This window comes from Leucoraja erinacea, chromosome 7 (genome assembly GCF_028641065.1).
Source record: "Leucoraja erinacea ecotype New England chromosome 7, Leri_hhj_1, whole genome shotgun sequence".
NCBI lineage: Eukaryota > Metazoa > Chordata > Chondrichthyes > Rajiformes > Rajidae > Leucoraja > Leucoraja erinaceus.
Genome location: NC_073383.1, coordinates 76,123,979 through 76,142,490, shown reverse-complemented (window position 1 = coordinate 76,142,490; position 18,512 = coordinate 76,123,979). Strand labels below are relative to the sequence as shown.

The 18,512-nt window shown below is 44.1% G+C and overlaps 1 protein-coding gene across 1 annotated transcript in view; it reads right to left on the bottom strand.

The window, feature by feature from the left end:
• hspbap1 (hspb associated protein 1) overlaps nt 1-18,512 on the bottom strand; it is a 137,136-nt gene that overhangs the window by 79,965 nt on the left and 38,659 nt on the right. Inside the window, exon 3 of the mRNA XM_055638784.1 lies at nt 1,370-1,554. Within this exon, the coding sequence (XP_055494759.1) occupies nt 1,370-1,554 (185 nt within the window). The remainder of the gene's footprint in view (nt 1-1,369; nt 1,555-18,512) is intronic.

The window sequence follows — 18,512 nt, the reverse complement described above, 5'->3', positions numbered from 1 at the left end:
TCCACAGATTCACCACCTTCCGACTAAATAAATTCTTCCTCATCTCCTTCCTGAAAAAACGTCCATTAATTTGGAGGCTATGACCTCTGGTCCTAGATTCTCCCACTAGAGGAAACATCCTCTATACTTCCACTCTATCCAGTCCTTTCGCTATTCATCCTTGCCCTACTTGGCATATAAACTACACCTGACGCATCGATGTAGGACTACAGCAAAGAAACAAACCCTCCAGTCCTTCACATCTTAGTGTGCTGGGAATAGTTGAGAAAATGGGATAACATAAAACGAGTGTGAATGGCGATCGATGATTGGTGCAGACTCGGTGGGACGAAAGGCCCGGTGGCGCAGTGGAAGAGTTGCTACCTTACAGCACCAGAGACGGGGGTTCGATGCTGACCACGGGCTCCGTCTGTACCGAGTTTGTACGTTCTCCCCGTGGGTTTTCTCTGAGATCTTTGGTTTCCACCCACACTCCAAAGACGTACAGGTTTGTAGGTTAATTGGCTTGGCATAAATGTAAATTGTCCCTAGTGTGTTTAGGATCATGTTGGTGTGCGGTGGTCGCTGGTCGGTGCAGACTTGGTGGGCTGAAGGGCCTGTTTATGCGCTGTATCTTTAAACTAAACTAAACTTGAAAAGGGCCTGTTTCAATTATTATTATTTTTTTTAACGCTTTTGGTTTTGGATTATCCACAGGCGCTATTAAACCAGAAACACTATTAAAAAACCCCGCAGATTCTGGAAGTATGAAGTAAAGCAGCAGAAAATGGGTGAAAAACTGAGGAGGGGCAGCATCTGCAGAGAATTAGTTTTCAAATCAAATACTCTTCTTCAAACTTCAAAGGCAGACAGAATTATTTTCCAGTGTACCAAATGTTAACCTTGTGCAATTCAACCAGCGGGACAGAAACTAATTACATAATCCATCATAGCGAGAAAAAACGTCCCTTTTAAAAACTACAGGAATCTCAAAGATTGGACCAGATTTTCTTTTATTTTTTGGGTGAGATCCTTTTTTTTTCTATCATCTCCATGACCTGAAGTGTTTTACAGGCAATAACGTGCTTTTGATATGTAATCACAGCAAGGTCTTACAAACAGCAACAAAGCCAATGATGTGTTTTAATGATGTTAGTTGATGTATGAATATTAATGCTTTTCTTTGAAATAATGCACTGGGATGTTGCAGGGAACAAAGGCTGAAGACTGGAAATCAGATTGATGTTTCATCCAAAGAGATTTGACCAGCATGATTAATTTCTGATTCATAAAAAGGCTTTTTTTTCGAGTTTACTGGGTTTGAATAGATTTTTTCGGAATCGTGCATCAGCAGATTCAGCCATGAAGACATTTTTATTCACTTCAGTACCTGAAAGAGCTCAGCGTTGTCCTCAAACGTCACGGCGATGTACTTGTAGTCCGCATACGCCCAATATTGAGAGCGAGGGAAAGGGCCGAAAGGTCCGGGTGAGGAACTGGTTTCACCGTGAAGCCAGACTAAAAACTCTTGCAGTGTGGCCTGAATGTAGTCACAATGGGTCTCAAATTGTGGAGCTAGAACATAAACATATTTAAATAATGATTGTTTTAGAAAAAAAAAGCCCTATCCTTGTTTTCCCAAGATATTTTACACACTGATTGATTGAAAGACACAGCATGGACACAGGCCATTCGGTCCTCCAAGACCACGCTAACTATTGATCACCCATTCACACTAGTGGTCCACCATCGAACTTCCAACATGGTTGGTTCCAGAGCCTTTCTGGAGAATCCAATTTGGCTGGACCAATGGAGGTCACCCAGGTGATGGTTGTGGCAGATATGATAGTGACTTTTTAGAAACTTATGGATAGGCACACATATATACAGAGAATGGAAGGATATGCATCATATGCCAGCAGATAAGAATTAAGGGCCTGTCCCACCAGCATGCAATTGCATGCGTCTAGCGCGACCATGCGTGGTCGCTTGAGGCGTACGGCTTCGCGGGGCCGGTCCCATTTGATCGGCGGAGGTGTATGGAGTTGTGCGGGGCTGGCCCCGACATAGCGCGGGGCTCCAAAAATCTTGCACTTCGTACCAGCATCTTGACGGTGTACGTTAGCTCGTGGCGTTGCGCGATTACGTCACCGCCCGGCGCGCCGTTGCTTGATGACGTCACCGCCCGATGACGTCCAAATTCAGTCGGCCCGCCTCCTGCCCAGCTGATTGGTGAGTTTGACATAAATTACGTCACGCGCGAACTTTGCGCGTACTTAGCGCGTACATACCGCAAACCTAGCGCGAACTTAGCGCGAACTCCGCTTCCGTTTGGTCGTGCTAGACGCATGCAATTGCATGCTGGTGGGACAGGCCCATTAGTCTTGTTAGGCATAGACATTGTGGGCCAAACGTCCTATTCCTCTTCTGTATGTTCTATATGTTATAAGATTAAACAGATTCCATAATCTCCACAGGAATTGTTCCAAAGACTGACACTCACTGATTGAAATATTGTTTCAACATACATACATTTAGCCTTGCTTCTCGAAAACAAAACCCAGTCCACCATGGTGTGGAATCTTTCACGTTGTTAAATTATCATTTATTTTCTGACATATAATAGCCCGCTGCACATCTTCAATTCACCCCATCGAAAAAACCCCGCAAATTAATGTTCTATAGTCACTGGAGCAGAAGGTTACTAAATGACAGCACTCAGATTTCATCTGTGCAATAATAGTAGAATACTTAATGTTCAGAAAGAGGAAGGTTAAAATGTGCTCTGCATTGTTAAAACAGAAAAGTAAAAGACTTTAGAGAAAACACACTTGGGTTCTCTTTGGAGAAAACTGCTGAAGAAAAGAACAGAAACCAGTGTACAAATATTGACTTCTCCAAGTAGACACTTATGCCCCTGTCCCACTTAGGAAACCTGAACGGAAACCTCTGGAGACTTTGCGCCCCGCCCAAGGTTTCCGTGCGGTTCCCGGAGGTTGCAGGTGGTTGCCGGAGGTTGCAGGTAGTGGAAGTAGGTAGGGAGACTGACAAAAACCTCTGGGAACCCCACGGAAACCTTGGGTGGGGCGCAAAGTCTCCAGGGGTTTCCGTTCAGGTTTCCTAAGTGGGACAGGGGCATTATTAAAGTTATTTGGCATGCTAACACAAAGTCTTACATTTTTAGTTTAGTTTAGAGATACAGCACAGTAACAGGCCCTTCGGCCCACCAAATCCGTGCCAACCAGCGATCCCCGCACACTAACAATATCCTACACACTAGGGCCAATTTTTTACCTATATACCAAGCCAATTAACCTACAAACCTGTACGCCTTTGGAGTGTGGGTGGAAACCGGAGCTACCCGGAGAAACCCCACACAGGTCACGGGGAGAACGCACAAACTCAATACAGACAGCACCCGTGGTCTGGATCGAACCCGGGTCTCTGGCGCTGTAAGGTAGCAGCTCTACCGCTGGGCCACCACTTGCTAAAACCATTGGCAATCATTATTGCATAAAGATGGAATTCAATTATACCAAATCATGGAACAATGGCAAAACTTCTATTTGTATTGTGTTTCATAAACAAATTAAACAAACTGCCTAAAGGTTTAATCAAACCAAGTCATAAGCTGATAACCAAAAGCTGTGTCAGGATAGTTTTAATGAATGTCTTAATGAAGGAAAGGGTGGCAGATATTTAGATAAAGAATTCAAAGGTCCAGTGCTGCCGAGGGCTGGACTAGATGAGGCACCAACATCTTATCTGAACTGCAGAAAATTAGAATTAGCAAACAAATGACATTTTTAAAAGCGAGACCTTTACTCTGGACTCCGATCTTCCCCTTTAGTTTAGTTTAGTTTTAAAATAGAGCATAGAAACAGGCTCTTCTGACCAGCGAACACCTTGGACATTCGTTCTATCCGACACAGGCGAGACAATTTACAGAAGGGAATTAACCGATACGCCTGCACGTCGTCAGAACGTGGGAGGAAATTGGAGCACCCGGCAAAAATCCACGCAGTCACAGGGAGAACGTGCAAACTCCGTACAGACAGCACCTGTAGTCAGGATTAAACCCGGGTCTCTGGCGTTGAGAGGCACCAACTCTACTGCTGCACTACTGCGCCTTTGCGTTGTCTATTGTACTCGAGTTTGATTTGATTGTATTTTTGTCAGTGTACCTGATCTGTTAGGATAGCATGCAAGATCAACATTTTCGCTGTGCCTCGGTTCATGTGACAATAATAAACACCAAGGCAGGTCAACAGTCAGCAGGCATGAGATCAGGACAAGGAGATAGATCTCGGACTGCATAATTCTGGGTGACATAGAATGATGTAAGCTGACTAGGTGTGCAATGAAATACTGCAGTGAAACAAAAGTATGGATGATGGTTTCAGCAGCTGATGAGCGCAAGCAGGAGTGGAATTTTGCCTTGTCGCTGAGGTGGGAAGAAAGCAGTCTTAAACATGGCACAGAAACGTGATTTGAAGCTCATCTCAAAGTCAAATATAACATCAGGGTTCTAGACAGTCTGGTGCGGTTTCAAAAAGATGATAAGCAGAAGATGGAGTCAGCAAAAAAGGAAAGATTTTGTGACAAGGAACAGAGGCTTTGGTGTTTCCAATATTTCACTGAAAGAATATGTTCATCCAATTGTGCCAGCTGTCAGACAATATATAGAAAGTGGAGCGTCAAGAGACGCACTGATAAGGTTACAGGCGAGCGTAGTCAGCATACCGTGGAAAATGACACAGTGCTCTGATTACATTGCTGAGGAGGCAACAGAAGTACAACGAGTGATGTACGCAACATGAAATTTAACTAGCATCCAATTTTAAACATTCAGGAACGAGCTTCTCCTAAGGGGCAAAGATCGTGTTCAAGACTGTGTCGTGGAAACCCATTTTGAGGCTGCTTCAGTCCAGATCCCAGTGAACACAGCCCTCCAGTAAACCCGCTCCATGAATTCTGCATTAATGTACTTGAACACGAATCCTGTGAGATCTGCAAATGTGACTGGTAATTTAATGAATGTGAAGATTTTCACACGGGGCAATATAGGGAACTTTTCTAACGTTGAGTCTGAGCATTAACATTCTGCAATCTCCTCAAGGTACAGTATGACGTTTGTACACATTAACATTCTGCTCCAAACTGATATCAAAGCCAACTTGAGAATGCTCCATGCATGTAATGGGTGTTCCAAATGGATTAATTTCACAAGCATTTACACATTGCTGAGAGTAAAATTCATTGAACTATGATCTTTTTACCATTCGAACCCAAAAAACAACTTTTCTCTCTCATTAGCACCATTAACACTGCGCTGAAAGGGAATTTTATTTTCCGCATTTTTCAGGGCATGGCCCATTGCTGGAAGCTAGTTTTAGCTCATCAACTATAACTGTACTCAAGGCTCACTGTTTTCATTAGACCTTTGCTTCAAAGTCTATTGCAGCTACCTACCATACGAATCATGCTTTTACTCAACTAACGTTAACGGTTTCAGGATTAGAGTGCATCTTATTACCAGACTGAGGAATAGGTTCTTCCCCGCCATTATCAGGCTTCTGAACGGTCCTTCCATAAGCTAGGGTACTGGCTGATTAACCTCTACCTCATCGAGGACATTGGACTGTGTCTCAGGAACTGATGCACTACAATGCTCAGATATTCTGCACTCTTTAGCTTCCTCTTTTGCTCAATCCAATGTGCTCGTTGTGTCTTTGTATGGGATATCTGATCTAGTTGGATATCGTGAAACAAAGCTTTTCATTGCACTTCGGTACAATAACAAACCTAAGCCTTAGAAATAACTTGATTACCAACTAAATCACTGCCAATAACAGACAAATATTTATTGTCCCAATGTGAGATTTACATTTTAAATATCAATTATTCTCACATTAATTTCTAAAAAGGTTCTGGGGTGCCACAGTGGCGCAGTGGTAGTGTTGCTGCCTTACAGCGCCAGAGATCCGGGTTTGATCCTGACTACGAGTGCTTTCTGCATGGAGTTTGTATATTCTCCCTGTGACCCCGTGTGTTTTCTCCGGGTGCTCCGGTTTCTTCAGTCCTCCAAAGACGTGCAGGGTGTCAGGGGTTATGGAGAGAAGGCAGGAGAGTGGGATTGAGAGGGAACGATAGATCAGCCATGATTGAATGGCGGAGTAGACTTGATGGGCCGAATGGCCTAATTCTGCTCCTGTAACTTATGAATTTGTGAACTTGAGGGTTTTAGATTAATTGTCTTTGTAAATTCTACTCTATCTCATCGAATACATTGTCTAAGGAATTAATGCACTACAATGCTGAGAACTATATTCTATACTCTATCTTCCTCTTTGCTTGAGTTTGAACTGATTGTATCCGTGTACGGTATATCTGATCTGTTTGGATAGCATGCTAAACAATGTTTTTTACTGTCCATGTGACAATAATGTAATAAGCCTAATCCTAGAATTACCGGCTGTAATTTATTACAACATTAAAAAAAAAACAAGATAACTCCTCGTAAATTATCTGACAACAGTTAACCCATGCTTGATAAAGGATCTGTAGATGCTGGTTTAGACAAAAGGACACCAAGTGCTGCAGTAACTCAGCGGGCCAGGCAGCATCCCTGGTGAACGAGAATATGTGACGTTTCGGCTTGGTATCCTTCTTTAGAATTAATAAAAGAACCACCCTGAAACATCACCTATCCACACTCTTCAGAGACGCTGACAGACCCGCTGAGTAACTTTGTGGGAACCTCCCTGATATGTCACCTATCCACTTTCTCCTGAGATGCCGCCCGACCCGCTGAGTAACTTCTGTGGGAACATCCCTGAAACGTCACCTATCCATGTTCTCCAGAAATGCTGACTGACCCGCTGAGTAACTTTGTGTCCTTTACTGATAATTACCACTTCCTCATTGGCTGTATTTAAGAGGAAGTTAGATGTGGCCCTTGTGGCTAAAGGGATCAGGGGGTATGGAGAGAAGGCAGGTACAGGATACTGAGTTGGATGATAAGCCATGATCATATTGAATGGCGGTGCAGGCTTGAAGGGCCGAATGGCCAACTCCTGCACCAATTTTCTATGTTTCTATTCTTGCCTCAGATCGTATTTTCACACCAATGTCACAATCCTGAGAGTTGATGGCGACTGCCCAATGCAGTACTGAAGAAATGGTACACTGCTCGAGGTACCTCTGCAACTGGTCCTTGACTTCTTCATCAACCGAACACAATCTGTACGAATAGTAGCAACGCTTCCTCCTCGATACCCACCAGCACTGGAGCGCCTCAAAGCTGTGTGCTCAGTCCCCGACTCTACTCAGTTTAGTTTAGATATACAGTGCAGAAACAGGCCCCTCGGCCCACTGGGTCCGCGCCGACCAGGGAACCCCGCACATGAACATTATCCTACACATACTAGGGACAATTTTTACATTTACCAAGCCAATTAACCTGTAAACCGGTACGTCTTTGGAGTGTCAGGGGAAACCGAGGAATCTCGGAGAAAACCCACGCAGGTCACGTGGAGAACGTACAGACAGCACCCGCAGTCGGGATCGAATCCGGGTCTCCGGCGCTGCATTCGCTATAAGGCAGCAACTCTACCGCTGCGCCACTGTGACCGCCGTGACTCTATACTTGTGACTGTATACTTGTGGCTGCCTCGAGTGATTCACCCGAGATGGGACTGCAAAGTACCCGCTGCAAAAGGACAAGGAATTCTCCTCGTATTGGACCCACATTGCTTCCCCAAAATAAATTCCCCAAAAACAATTAAACAGGTCTTCAGTTCAGTGCTGTTAATGGGTATGTTACAGTGTACAAAACCTGCACAGTTATATCCCCATAAACACCAATGAACTAAAAACACCTAATAATGGTTTTGAAACAGAAAGCCTACCAGCGGTGGCCTTCTGTCAAATTAATTCATCATTCAGAATATTAGACGGTTCAGATGTATCCAATGCCACATCAATTATTGCCCGACTGATAAATGGCAAATAATTATCTCCCTTGCATTTCATACCATTAACTGTGGTCAATATATTTTTATCTTTCAATGCTTGCCTAACTTAGATATGCAATCTTCCTTTTCTCAAGTCTAATATCAAAACAAATTGAAGTCATTACTTGAAAGAAGTTTCCTTATCATCGGGCTATTAAATAATTCTGACTCGTAAAGAAACTATAATATACATTATTATAGTTACTTAAATGGTTACTTAAATGGAGTTGTAATCCATAGCTTCAGACTAATGGTTCCACAACATGAACTAACATGCTGTTGAGCTACCAGGGTGTTTGAATTCAGTATTTTTTTTAACAAATCTGGATTACAAAAGTGACCATGGAAAGACAGCACAAAAATAAAAACTTCTGGTTCACTCATTTGTCACCCATCCAGACTGAGCCTGTTTTTGATTCCCCCACACACAACATTCAGTAGTTCTAGGAGCAGAATTAGGCCATTCGGCCCATCAAGTCTACTCCACCATTCAATCATGGCTGATCTATCTTTCCCTCGCAACCCCATTCTCCTGCGAGACCCCATATCCCTCCAAACCTGTCCTATCCATGCATCTGCCTGTTTCTTAAACGCTGCAATAGTCCGTGCCTCAACTATCTCCTCTGGCAGCTCGTTTAGTACACCCACCATTCTTTGCATGGAAAAGTCACACACAGGAGAATTCTCCCTTCTCCCCATTACCCCTGATACCCGTACTAATCAAGAAAAACGTTTGATTCTTAGCACCAACGCTGTCCAAGACTGAAGATGGGTCTCAAACCAAACATTACCCATCCATCTGCTCCAGGGATGCTGCGTGACCCGCTGAAATTACTTTGTGTCCTTTTGTGAAAGTTTGTGGACACATAGCAATGGGGGAATTTTTTTTAAATCTTCAAGATGGCCACTCACCATTTTACAGATGAGTTTAAAAGAGAGTCAATTCTATGTCCCTTTGGCACCAGTTTTGGGTCAGTTCTTACGGCATATTGTTCTTCAGTGGCACAGAGGTTAGTACTGCTGTCCAAAGATTATAGAGGAATCTTTGCTGCTGTCCCACCGCTCCAGCGATCCAGGTTCGATCTTGACCTCGGGACCTCAGCTGTCTTTGTACAGCGCACACGATGTCCCCGTGACCGTACAGGTTCCCCTCTGGGTTCTCTGGTTTCCCCTCCATTGTCCCAAAGAGGTGTCGCTGGGTTAATTGACTGCTAAAAATTGCCCCGGTGTAGGCGAGGTCCAGGACAGTCAGGTTAAAAGGGAACGGGATTGATGAGATGGCTCTGAAAGTGGCATTGGGGCAATGGGCTGAATTGTCTCCTTCATCTGCGCTGCGTGAAATATAACAACATTCTAGAAATATATTATCTCCAACTTGGGTTCTTTCGTTTCTTCTACAGCATGTGGAAAATGAAGCTGTGTGGAAAATTTAAATATCAAAAATGCACTTAGATTAAAGTGGAGCACTAGCTTCACAGTGCGTGCTGTCACCTCGAAAACTGTCTAAAGATAGTTGAAGGAAAAAGGGGAAGCAGAATGGGTCAGTACTTCCATCCGAATTTAGCATAAAAAGATAATGAAGTTATCATAAATGGCCCACGTGCTATAGATAACTAATCCTGATGAGATGTAACTAACTTCCCAAAAAGGTCAAGCCCTGTACAATTTCTGATTTGATTTGGGGAAACAAATCATGTTTCGATAAGCCGCTAACTGAGCGTTGGTGTAATTCACGCACTGTTTCTTCTGCAAGAGCAAATTAATGCTGTTAAATCCACCACATGTCGATTGAGACCGAAAGGATTAGCAGCGAACAAAACACTTAATTATCCCCCATATGATATCACAAGAAGAAATAGTAAATCAAACACAATAGCGGAATTTAAGAAAATCACTTTTACTTTTTTGTTGTGAAGAAACTGAACCTGTAGAATCTGAGGCTAACTATTCCCCTCTGTTGTGTGTCCTTGCTGCATACTTTTCATATTTTCCCTTGTGAGAACAGAAGAATTATCATCAGGCTTTACACATCTTTGGAAGCAAATGGATTAGCAAGCACATGAAGCAAATGAATGTTCAAGATCTCCCCTACATCGAATGCTTCACCATTCAGTTCAGTTTAGTTTATTGTCACGCGTACCGAGGTACAGTGAAAAACTTTTGTTGCGTGCTATCCAGTCAGCAGAAAGGCAATGCATGATTACAATTGAGCCATTTACAGTGTACAGAAAAGTGTGGAGCGATTGTAATGAGTGACTGCAGCTCCACTTCTGTAAAGAGCACACAGGTAGTCCGGCTGGGTTGGGCGCCATCTTGGAAGCTGAGCAAAGTCCCACAGTACTTTAAACAATGTGACATACACACAAGAACCGCACAAAGTGCTGAAATAACTCAGTGGGTCAGGCAGCATCTCCGGAGGACATGGATGGATGATATTTCAGGTCAGAACCCTTCCTCATACTGGCAGTAGTTGGGGGGAGGGGGGGGGGGGGGGGGAGGGGGGGGGGAGAGAGGGGCAGAAAACTGCAAGAAAGTGAAGCAGCTGGGCTTGTACACTCTGGAGTTTAGAAGGATTAGAGGGGATCCTATTGAAACATATAAGATTTTTAAGGGTTTGGACACGCTGGAGGCAGGCATCATGTTCCCGATGTTGGGGGAGTCCAGAACCAGGGGCCACAGTTTAAGAATAAGGGGTAAGCCATTTAGAACAGAGACGTGGAAACACCTTTTCTCACAGAGAGTGGTGAGTCTGTGGAATTCTCTGCCTCAGAGGGCGGTGATGGCAGGTTCTCTGGATGCTTTCAAGAGAGAGCTAGATAGGGCTCTTAAAGATAGCGGAGTCAGGGAATATGGGGAGAAGGCAGGAACGGGGTACTGATTGGCGATGATCAGCCATAATCACATTGAATGGTGGTGCTGGCTCAAAGGGCCGAATGGCCTACTCCTGCACCTATTGTCTATTGTCTATTGGCAAGTGATAGATGGAATGTTTAGGAAGGAACTGCAGAAGCTGATTCTTCCATCTGAAGGGGAAGCAGAATGGATCGAGCCCTGTTTTGTCTGAAGAAGGGTCTCGACCCGAAGCGTCACCTATTCCTTTTCACTAGAGATGCTGCCTGACCCGCTGAGTTATTCCAGCACTTTGTGTCTATCTTAAGTGATAACTGGATATGGGTGAAGGGGTTTTGATTGGCAGTTGGGTGGACAAAGGCTACACATGAAAAATAGACAAAGGGGTGAACGATAAGAAGAGGTGAAATGTGAAGCCAGAGGAAGGGATGGAAGTGGTAAGGGACATGGAGTGGGATAGGGGAGAGGATAGGGGAAGGGGGGGGGGGGGAGGTTTGGAAAGTGGGAGAAATAGGTAGGAAATAACTCAGATGCTGGTTTAAACCAAAGATAGACACAAAAAGCTGGAGTAAGTCAGCGGGACAGGCAGCATCTCTGTATAGGTGCGCACACAGGTGGGCACAAGGAAGAGTGGGGGGGAAAAGGGGGAGGAGTGTAAAGGGCCTGTCCCACTTTCACGACCTCTGCCGAGTTTGCCCTTGACTCATACATGCAGCATAGACAGAGAAACATAGAAAATAGGTGCAGGAGTAGGCCATTCAGCCCTTCGAGCCTGCACCGCCATTCAATATGATCATGGCTGATCATCCAACTCAGTATCCCGTACCTGCCTTCTCTCCATACCCCCTGATCCCTTTATCCACAAGGGCCACATCTAACTCCCTCTTAAATATAACCAATGAACTGGCCTCAACTACCTTCTGTGGCAGAGAATTCCACAGATTCACCACTCTCTGTGTGAAAAATGTTTTCCTCATCTCGGCCCTAAAAGATTTCCCCCTTATCCTTAAACTGTGACCCCTTGTTCTGGACTTCCCCAACATCGGGAACAATCTTCCCGCATCTAGCCTGTCCAACCCCTTAAGAATGATCGTCACAAGGTCATAGGAGGTCGTAGGTAGGTCTTAGCAGGTCGTGATGCTTGTCGTAGGTACTTGTGGCATTTTTATCAACATGATGAAAAATGTCTACGAGTAAAAAAGGTTGTGAATTAGGTCGTGAAAGTGGGACAGGCCTTTTACTAATATAAGAGAATTTGATGTTCATATTAAAAAACACACACAAAATGGTGGAGTTACACGGTGGGTCAGGCAGCATCTCTGGGGAAAATAAAATGGGTGACGTTTCGGGTCGGGACCCTTCTTCAGACTGTTCCTATTGTGGGATATAAGCTGCCCAAGCAGAATCTAAGGTGCTACTCTTGCAGTTTGCGTGGCCTGTCGCTAGCAATGGAAGGGGCCCACAACAGAAAGGAGAGTATGGGAGACTATGGGAAAGGGAAAGTTAAAATGGTTAGCAACCATGTATAAACTACAGGATAGGAGGGGACAAGGGTAGCTGTTAAATACCGTATCAAGTAAATCAACAAAATGTCGGCATTGTCAGAAGGAAAAATAATTTTGTCCCATTTACACAATTCTGACTGTGACCTGATACTTCCCAGAGTGTTTTACAGCAAGTTAAGAACTTCTAAAAGCATAGCGATCTCATAGCAAGAATATAGAAAACACTCAGCTGGTCAGACGGCTCCCATAGAGAGAAGGACAAAGCCAATGTTTCAGATTAGTGCCTTTAATGTCAAAGTTTACAAACCTAAAATAATGAAGAGAATTAATAATTAAGGGTGGCACGGTGGTGTAGTGGTCGCGTTACTGCCTTACAGAGCTAGAGTCCCGGGTTCAATCCTGACTATGGGTGCTCGTCTGTATAGTATAGTATAGTACAGTATATCTTTATTGTCATTTTCCTGAGTACGTTGTTCAACCAGTTGTTCAACCAGTGTCCATTCAGTGTGCAGTAAAAAATAAATAGAAATAAAAATACATATATCATGAACAAATTAACACTCTACTCTCTACTAAACATCAACAGGCGTTCCGATCGGCAGCGGCACGACAGTGGCTCTGCTGCAGTGTGTCCAGGTTGGTGGTTGGTGCGCGATACTTTGGCAGGGGGCAAAGTCTGTTTACCAGTCTTATAGCCTGCGGGAAGAAGCTGAGGAGCATCCTGCTGGTTTTGCAGCTAATGCTCCTGTACCTCTTCCCAGATGGCAGGATGGAGAATATGTGATGTGATGGGTGGTAGGGGTCTTTGATGATGGAGATGGCTCTGCTGATACATCTCTTCTTGTATATGTCCAGCAGGGAGTGGAGCACCAATAATCCTTCTGGCGGTCTTCACTGTACAGAGTTTGTACATTTTCTACGAGATCTTCCTCCCACACTCAAGACGTACAGGTTTGGAGGCTAATTGGCTTGATATGTTCTTGTCCCTGATGTGTGTAGGATAGCATTAGAAAACGGGGATCACTGGTCTGTGCAGACTCAGTGGGCTGAAGGGCCTGTTTCCGAGCGGTATCTCTAAACTAAACTAAATAGGGCCACTGAGGACTGCACAAGATAAATACATGGATAATGAGAGCATAAAGATATCTTAATTTTAAAATAAAATCTACTTTTAAAATATAGAGCCTTTCAGGAATGGATTTTAATTACATTAACCATGAAATTTGTAGTTCTGATGAATGGTCATTGATATGAAAGTTAAATAATTTCTCTCTCGCCACAGATGTTGGCTGCTTTGATTATTTACAGCATTTGATGTTCTTTTTTCAGACTTTCATTTATTATTACATTTATTTGATGAACAAATCATGAAATTAAATTGGCCCAAAGGCCCCACACATGCCTGCTACCAGTCATCCATCTACCTTTCAATGAAGATTTTCTTATCTTTTAATTAGTTACTCCTTTATATATTAACCTTGCTTCCCCTCAACACGATCGACACTATTCACCTCAAAGCATCTCGATTCACCTCAAAGGGTATGATGAAGTCATGTTGAGCTCATTGTCATATGCACGTACTGTGAGGTACAGTTATAAAAACATAATAATATACCTAAATAGCACAAAAAAGTTAATGGCAAAAGACACTAGTACAAAAATATGCAATTGGAAACAAGTCGATTTGTTACTAACACCTATGAGAGAGAAGCGAGTGTCACCAAACTTCTGAATTCTCTGGGGTTGAACCCTCTCCAAGACAGACGTGAAGCTCACCATTTGACCTGTTTTTACAAAATGTTACATGGTCAGCTCGACATAGACTACAAGACCTACACCAAACCCATTAGGAGCAGACGAGGGCATTCGATCCAATTTGTGATCTCAGCTACAAAGACAGATGTATACAGCAATTCGTTCTTCCCCCGCACAATTAAAGCATGGAATAATCTACACACAACTATAGTTACCCAACAGATGCAACTAAATTTAAAGTAGCTCTTTTTTCCCAATAACCCATTATGGCTTAAGCCCTCCCTTCACCACCTCCAGTTTAAATTCCATTTGAAATATTTTGGAGGACCAAGAAACCAAGAACCAAGTCCATTGTAGTGCAAGAGGTATCCGCAAGGTTTAGTAGCTGAGGTAGGACATGAGTTGTGCTGGTCGGTTCAAGAAACTAATAGTCATAGTTCCCAAACCTGGTAGTGTTCTGGCTTCTGTGCCTCCTAATAAAGACGAAAGACAATAGGTGCAGGGGTAGGCCATTCGACCCTTCGAGCCAGCACCGCCCTTCAATGTGATCATGGCTGAGTTGGGCCGAAGGGCCTGTTTCCGTGCTGTATGACTCAGTGATTGGATGCAGGGCAGAGGGTATGTTGAGAACAGCAGGAGGGATTCATGGGGGAAGTTCCTGCCTTCTCCCCATATTCCCTGACTCCGCTATATTTTAGACACAAGACGAAGAACAAAGTAGGGCTGCACACATCAAGAATTAAGAGTGTTTTATTGTCGTATGTCCCAGATAGGGGAGAAAAAAAGTTCAGTGTGTGTATATACACATGAACACATACTCAATAAATAAACAAATAGAGTGCAATAATAATAATAATAATAATAATAATAATAATAAAAATAGTCTGTTGTAGTTCAGAGCTTGGCATGCGCAGAGAGTCAAGCCACTGCCTTATAGGTACAACAACCAGGGTTGGATCTTGACCAGGTTCTTCCTCCAGCCCATAGACATGTGGGTTGGTTCGTTAACTGGCCACCGTAAATTGCACACTGTGTGCAGGTGAGCGCAAAAAATGTGAGGGCATGATGGGAATGTGAGGAGGATAAAATGTGAGTAGTGTAGACTTGGTGTGAATGGGCGTCACAGTCACACAGCATGGAAACAGGCCCTTCGGCCCAGGTCGTCCATGCCAAACAAGATCTCCCATCTAAGCTAGCCCCATTAGCCCACGTTTAGCCCATGTCTCTCTAAACGTTCCCTATCCATGTATCTGTCCAAGTGTCTTTTAAATGTTGTTATAGAATCTGCCTCAACTACCTCCTCTGGCAGCTCGTTCCATACACTCATCACCTTGGCTTGACACGCAACATGGATTAGGGCCTGTTTCAGCGTTCTATAATTCTGTGATTTCTAAAGTAATGAATTAGAAAGATTTTAAGAGAGTGAGAACACAAATATGCCAGCGAGCAACATGAAGTGTAAAACATTCTAACACTGTATTCTTTAAGTTTAGTTTAGTTTAGAGATACAGCACGGAAACAGGCCTACCGGGTCCGCGGAGAGACCAACGATCCCAGCACATGGGGGGGTAGCGGGGGGGGGGGGGGGGGGGGGGAGGGAGGGAGGGGGGGAGGATGTGGGGGGAGGGGGGGGGGAGAGGAGGAAGGAGGGGGGGAGAGGGGGGGGGAGAGGGGGGGAGAGGAGGGGGAGGGAGGGGGGGGAGGGGAGAGGGGAGGGGAGGAGAGGTGGAGAGCAGAGCGGAGGAGACGGTAGGAGGCGAGAGGAGGAATAGAGTGGGGAGGAGAGGAAAGGGGGGGAGGGGGGGAGAGGGGGGGGGGGGGGAAGAGGGGGGGGGGGGAGGGGAGGGGGGGGGAGGGGGGGGGGGGGGAGGGGGGGGGGGAGGGGGGGGAGGGGGGGGGGGGGGGGGGGGGGGGGGGGAGGGGGGGGGGGGGGAGAGGGGGGGAAGGAAGGAGGGGGGGAGAACCTAAAAATACATTCTGCAAGTATTGTAGAACCAAAAAGAGACACTTTTTGCAAACATTTTAGAACCAATAAACACTTTTTGCAAACATTTTAGAACCAATAGACACATTCTGCAAGCATTTTAGAACCACTAAGGACACTTACATTTGAGTAGACATGTGTTCAGTGTTATTCACAGCTCAGAGAAACGTGACCCTCTGTCTTCCTCCAGGTTGCAGACACTAATTGAGGCACACCACTTCCTGGTTTTATAGTCCCTCCCCCCTGCCGCCAGCAGGGGAAGCAGAGAGAATGGGGAATTTTGTAAAATCATTAATATCTCTGTCATTTTTCATCGACGGGAAAAATCCTCGGCACACATATGGCGGAGGGGGGCTCTGAGCAAGGTGGCCAAAAATGACGGCCCTAGGTGGCGGTGTTCTCTCGGAAATCGCAGCACAGATGGCCAAAACCGGTCAATAACAGGCAGATAGATGGATGGATGGATGGATGGATAGATAGATAGATGTGCAGTTCTGTGCACCATCATAAAAAATATGTTGTCAAGCAGGAAAGGGTACAGAGAAGATTTACAAGGATGTTGCCAGAGCTAGAGGGTCTGAGCTATAGGGAGAGGTTGAGCAGGCTGGGATCCTATTCCTTGGAGCGCAGCAGGATGAGGGGTGATCTTATTGAGGTATATAAAATCATGACAGGAATAGATTGGGTAGATGCACAGAGTATCTTGCCCAGAGTAGGTGAATCGAGGACCAGAGGACATAGGTTTTAGGTGAAGGGGAATGGATTTAATAGGAATCTGAGAGGTAACTTTTTCACAAAAAGGGTGGTGGGTGTATGGAACGAGCTGCCAGAGGAGATAGTTGAGGCAGGGACTAACTCAACATTTAAGAAACAGTTAGACAGGTACATAGATAGGACAGGTTTGGAGGAATATGGACCAAAGACAGGCAGGTGGGACTAGTGTAGCTGGGACATCTTGGCCAGTGTGGGGAGGTTGGGCCGAAGGGCCTGATTCCACACTGTATCACTCTATGTGATGACATGTCATGCAGGGAAAATGAAATAATTATAAAGGCCTAACATGAGAGAATGAGTAAAGGAGGGAAACAAAAGGAAAAATATTAAGATCTGAGGACGTAGGTTTAAGGTGAAGGGTAAAAGATTTAATAGGGATCTGAGCGGTAACTTTTTCACGCAAAAGGTGGTGTTGTATGGAATGAGCTGCCAGAGGTGGTAGTTGAGGCTGGGACTATCGCAGCATTTAAGAGATAAATAGATAGGTACATGGATAGGACGGGTTTGGAGGGATATGGGCCAAACACGGGCAGGTGGGACTAGTGTAGCTGGGACATATTGGCCGGTGTGGGCAAGTTGGGCCGAACGGCCTGCTTCCATGCTCTATGATTATCTTATTTTTGAATTCAAAGGAAAAATACATTATTAAGGAATATTAAAAAAAATATTGCACACACATAAAAATCAAAGAAATGCAATAAGGCATTTACCTCGGATTACATAGAAAATTACCTCAGTTAATTTTTGCAAAATACCTAAAATATGAAATATTTATTTTGCCTACGTATTTCCCAAGCATATTAACACGGTTAAGGAATATTAACATGGTGGATGTGACATTAATAGGGTAGATTAAAAGATATCATAAAAAAAAAACATTTGAGGTGGAAAATGAGAGATTCTTGCTAAATTGTTCCATAAATCTGGAGGTTCATTGGAATTGAAAATAGTGCCAGAGGACCAGCAGATAACGAATGCAGTTCTTATATTTAAGGAAAGATTGTAAGTCTAGTGATCTATGGTGCAGTTATCTGAACATCAGTGGAAGGAAGTATAATATTTTTTTTATCCAAAGATGTCATAGAAAAGCATCTGGGGAGTGAAAATATAAAACAGAAAAAATATGAAATCTGAAATTGAAAATTTAAAACAGATTTTAAAAGGAAAGATCATGCTTGACCAAGTGTATGACATCCTTTGAAGAAAGAGAATAAAACAAATTCAGCAAGGGGTTGACGGCCGAGGTGTTCAATTGTTCAACTGTAGAAACAAGAACAGAAATGAGAGAATGAATTGGAAGTTATATGAGGTGCTATGATAGGAAATAGAGAGCTTGGAATGCAAGCGTGCGAATAGACTAAAATGTGATTAAATCTTCCAGCAGTTCAGCTGTGAGTCGCCACATGCAAAGAGCGTGCAGGTGCATCGAAGACCGAAAGAAAGTGGAAGACCTGTTACGAAAGGAGGTGAACTGGTGCTTAACATTCCCGACTGCATGGTATTCAAGGACGAAAGGAAAGGGAGAAATTTGGACGTTGGTTAAGGAAAATATTATCGTACTTGAAAGAGACTTTCCTCGAGGGGTGGGGGAAAGAGTTTGAATTTGGCTTATTGTCATGTGTACCGAGGCACAGTAAAAAGCTTTTGTTG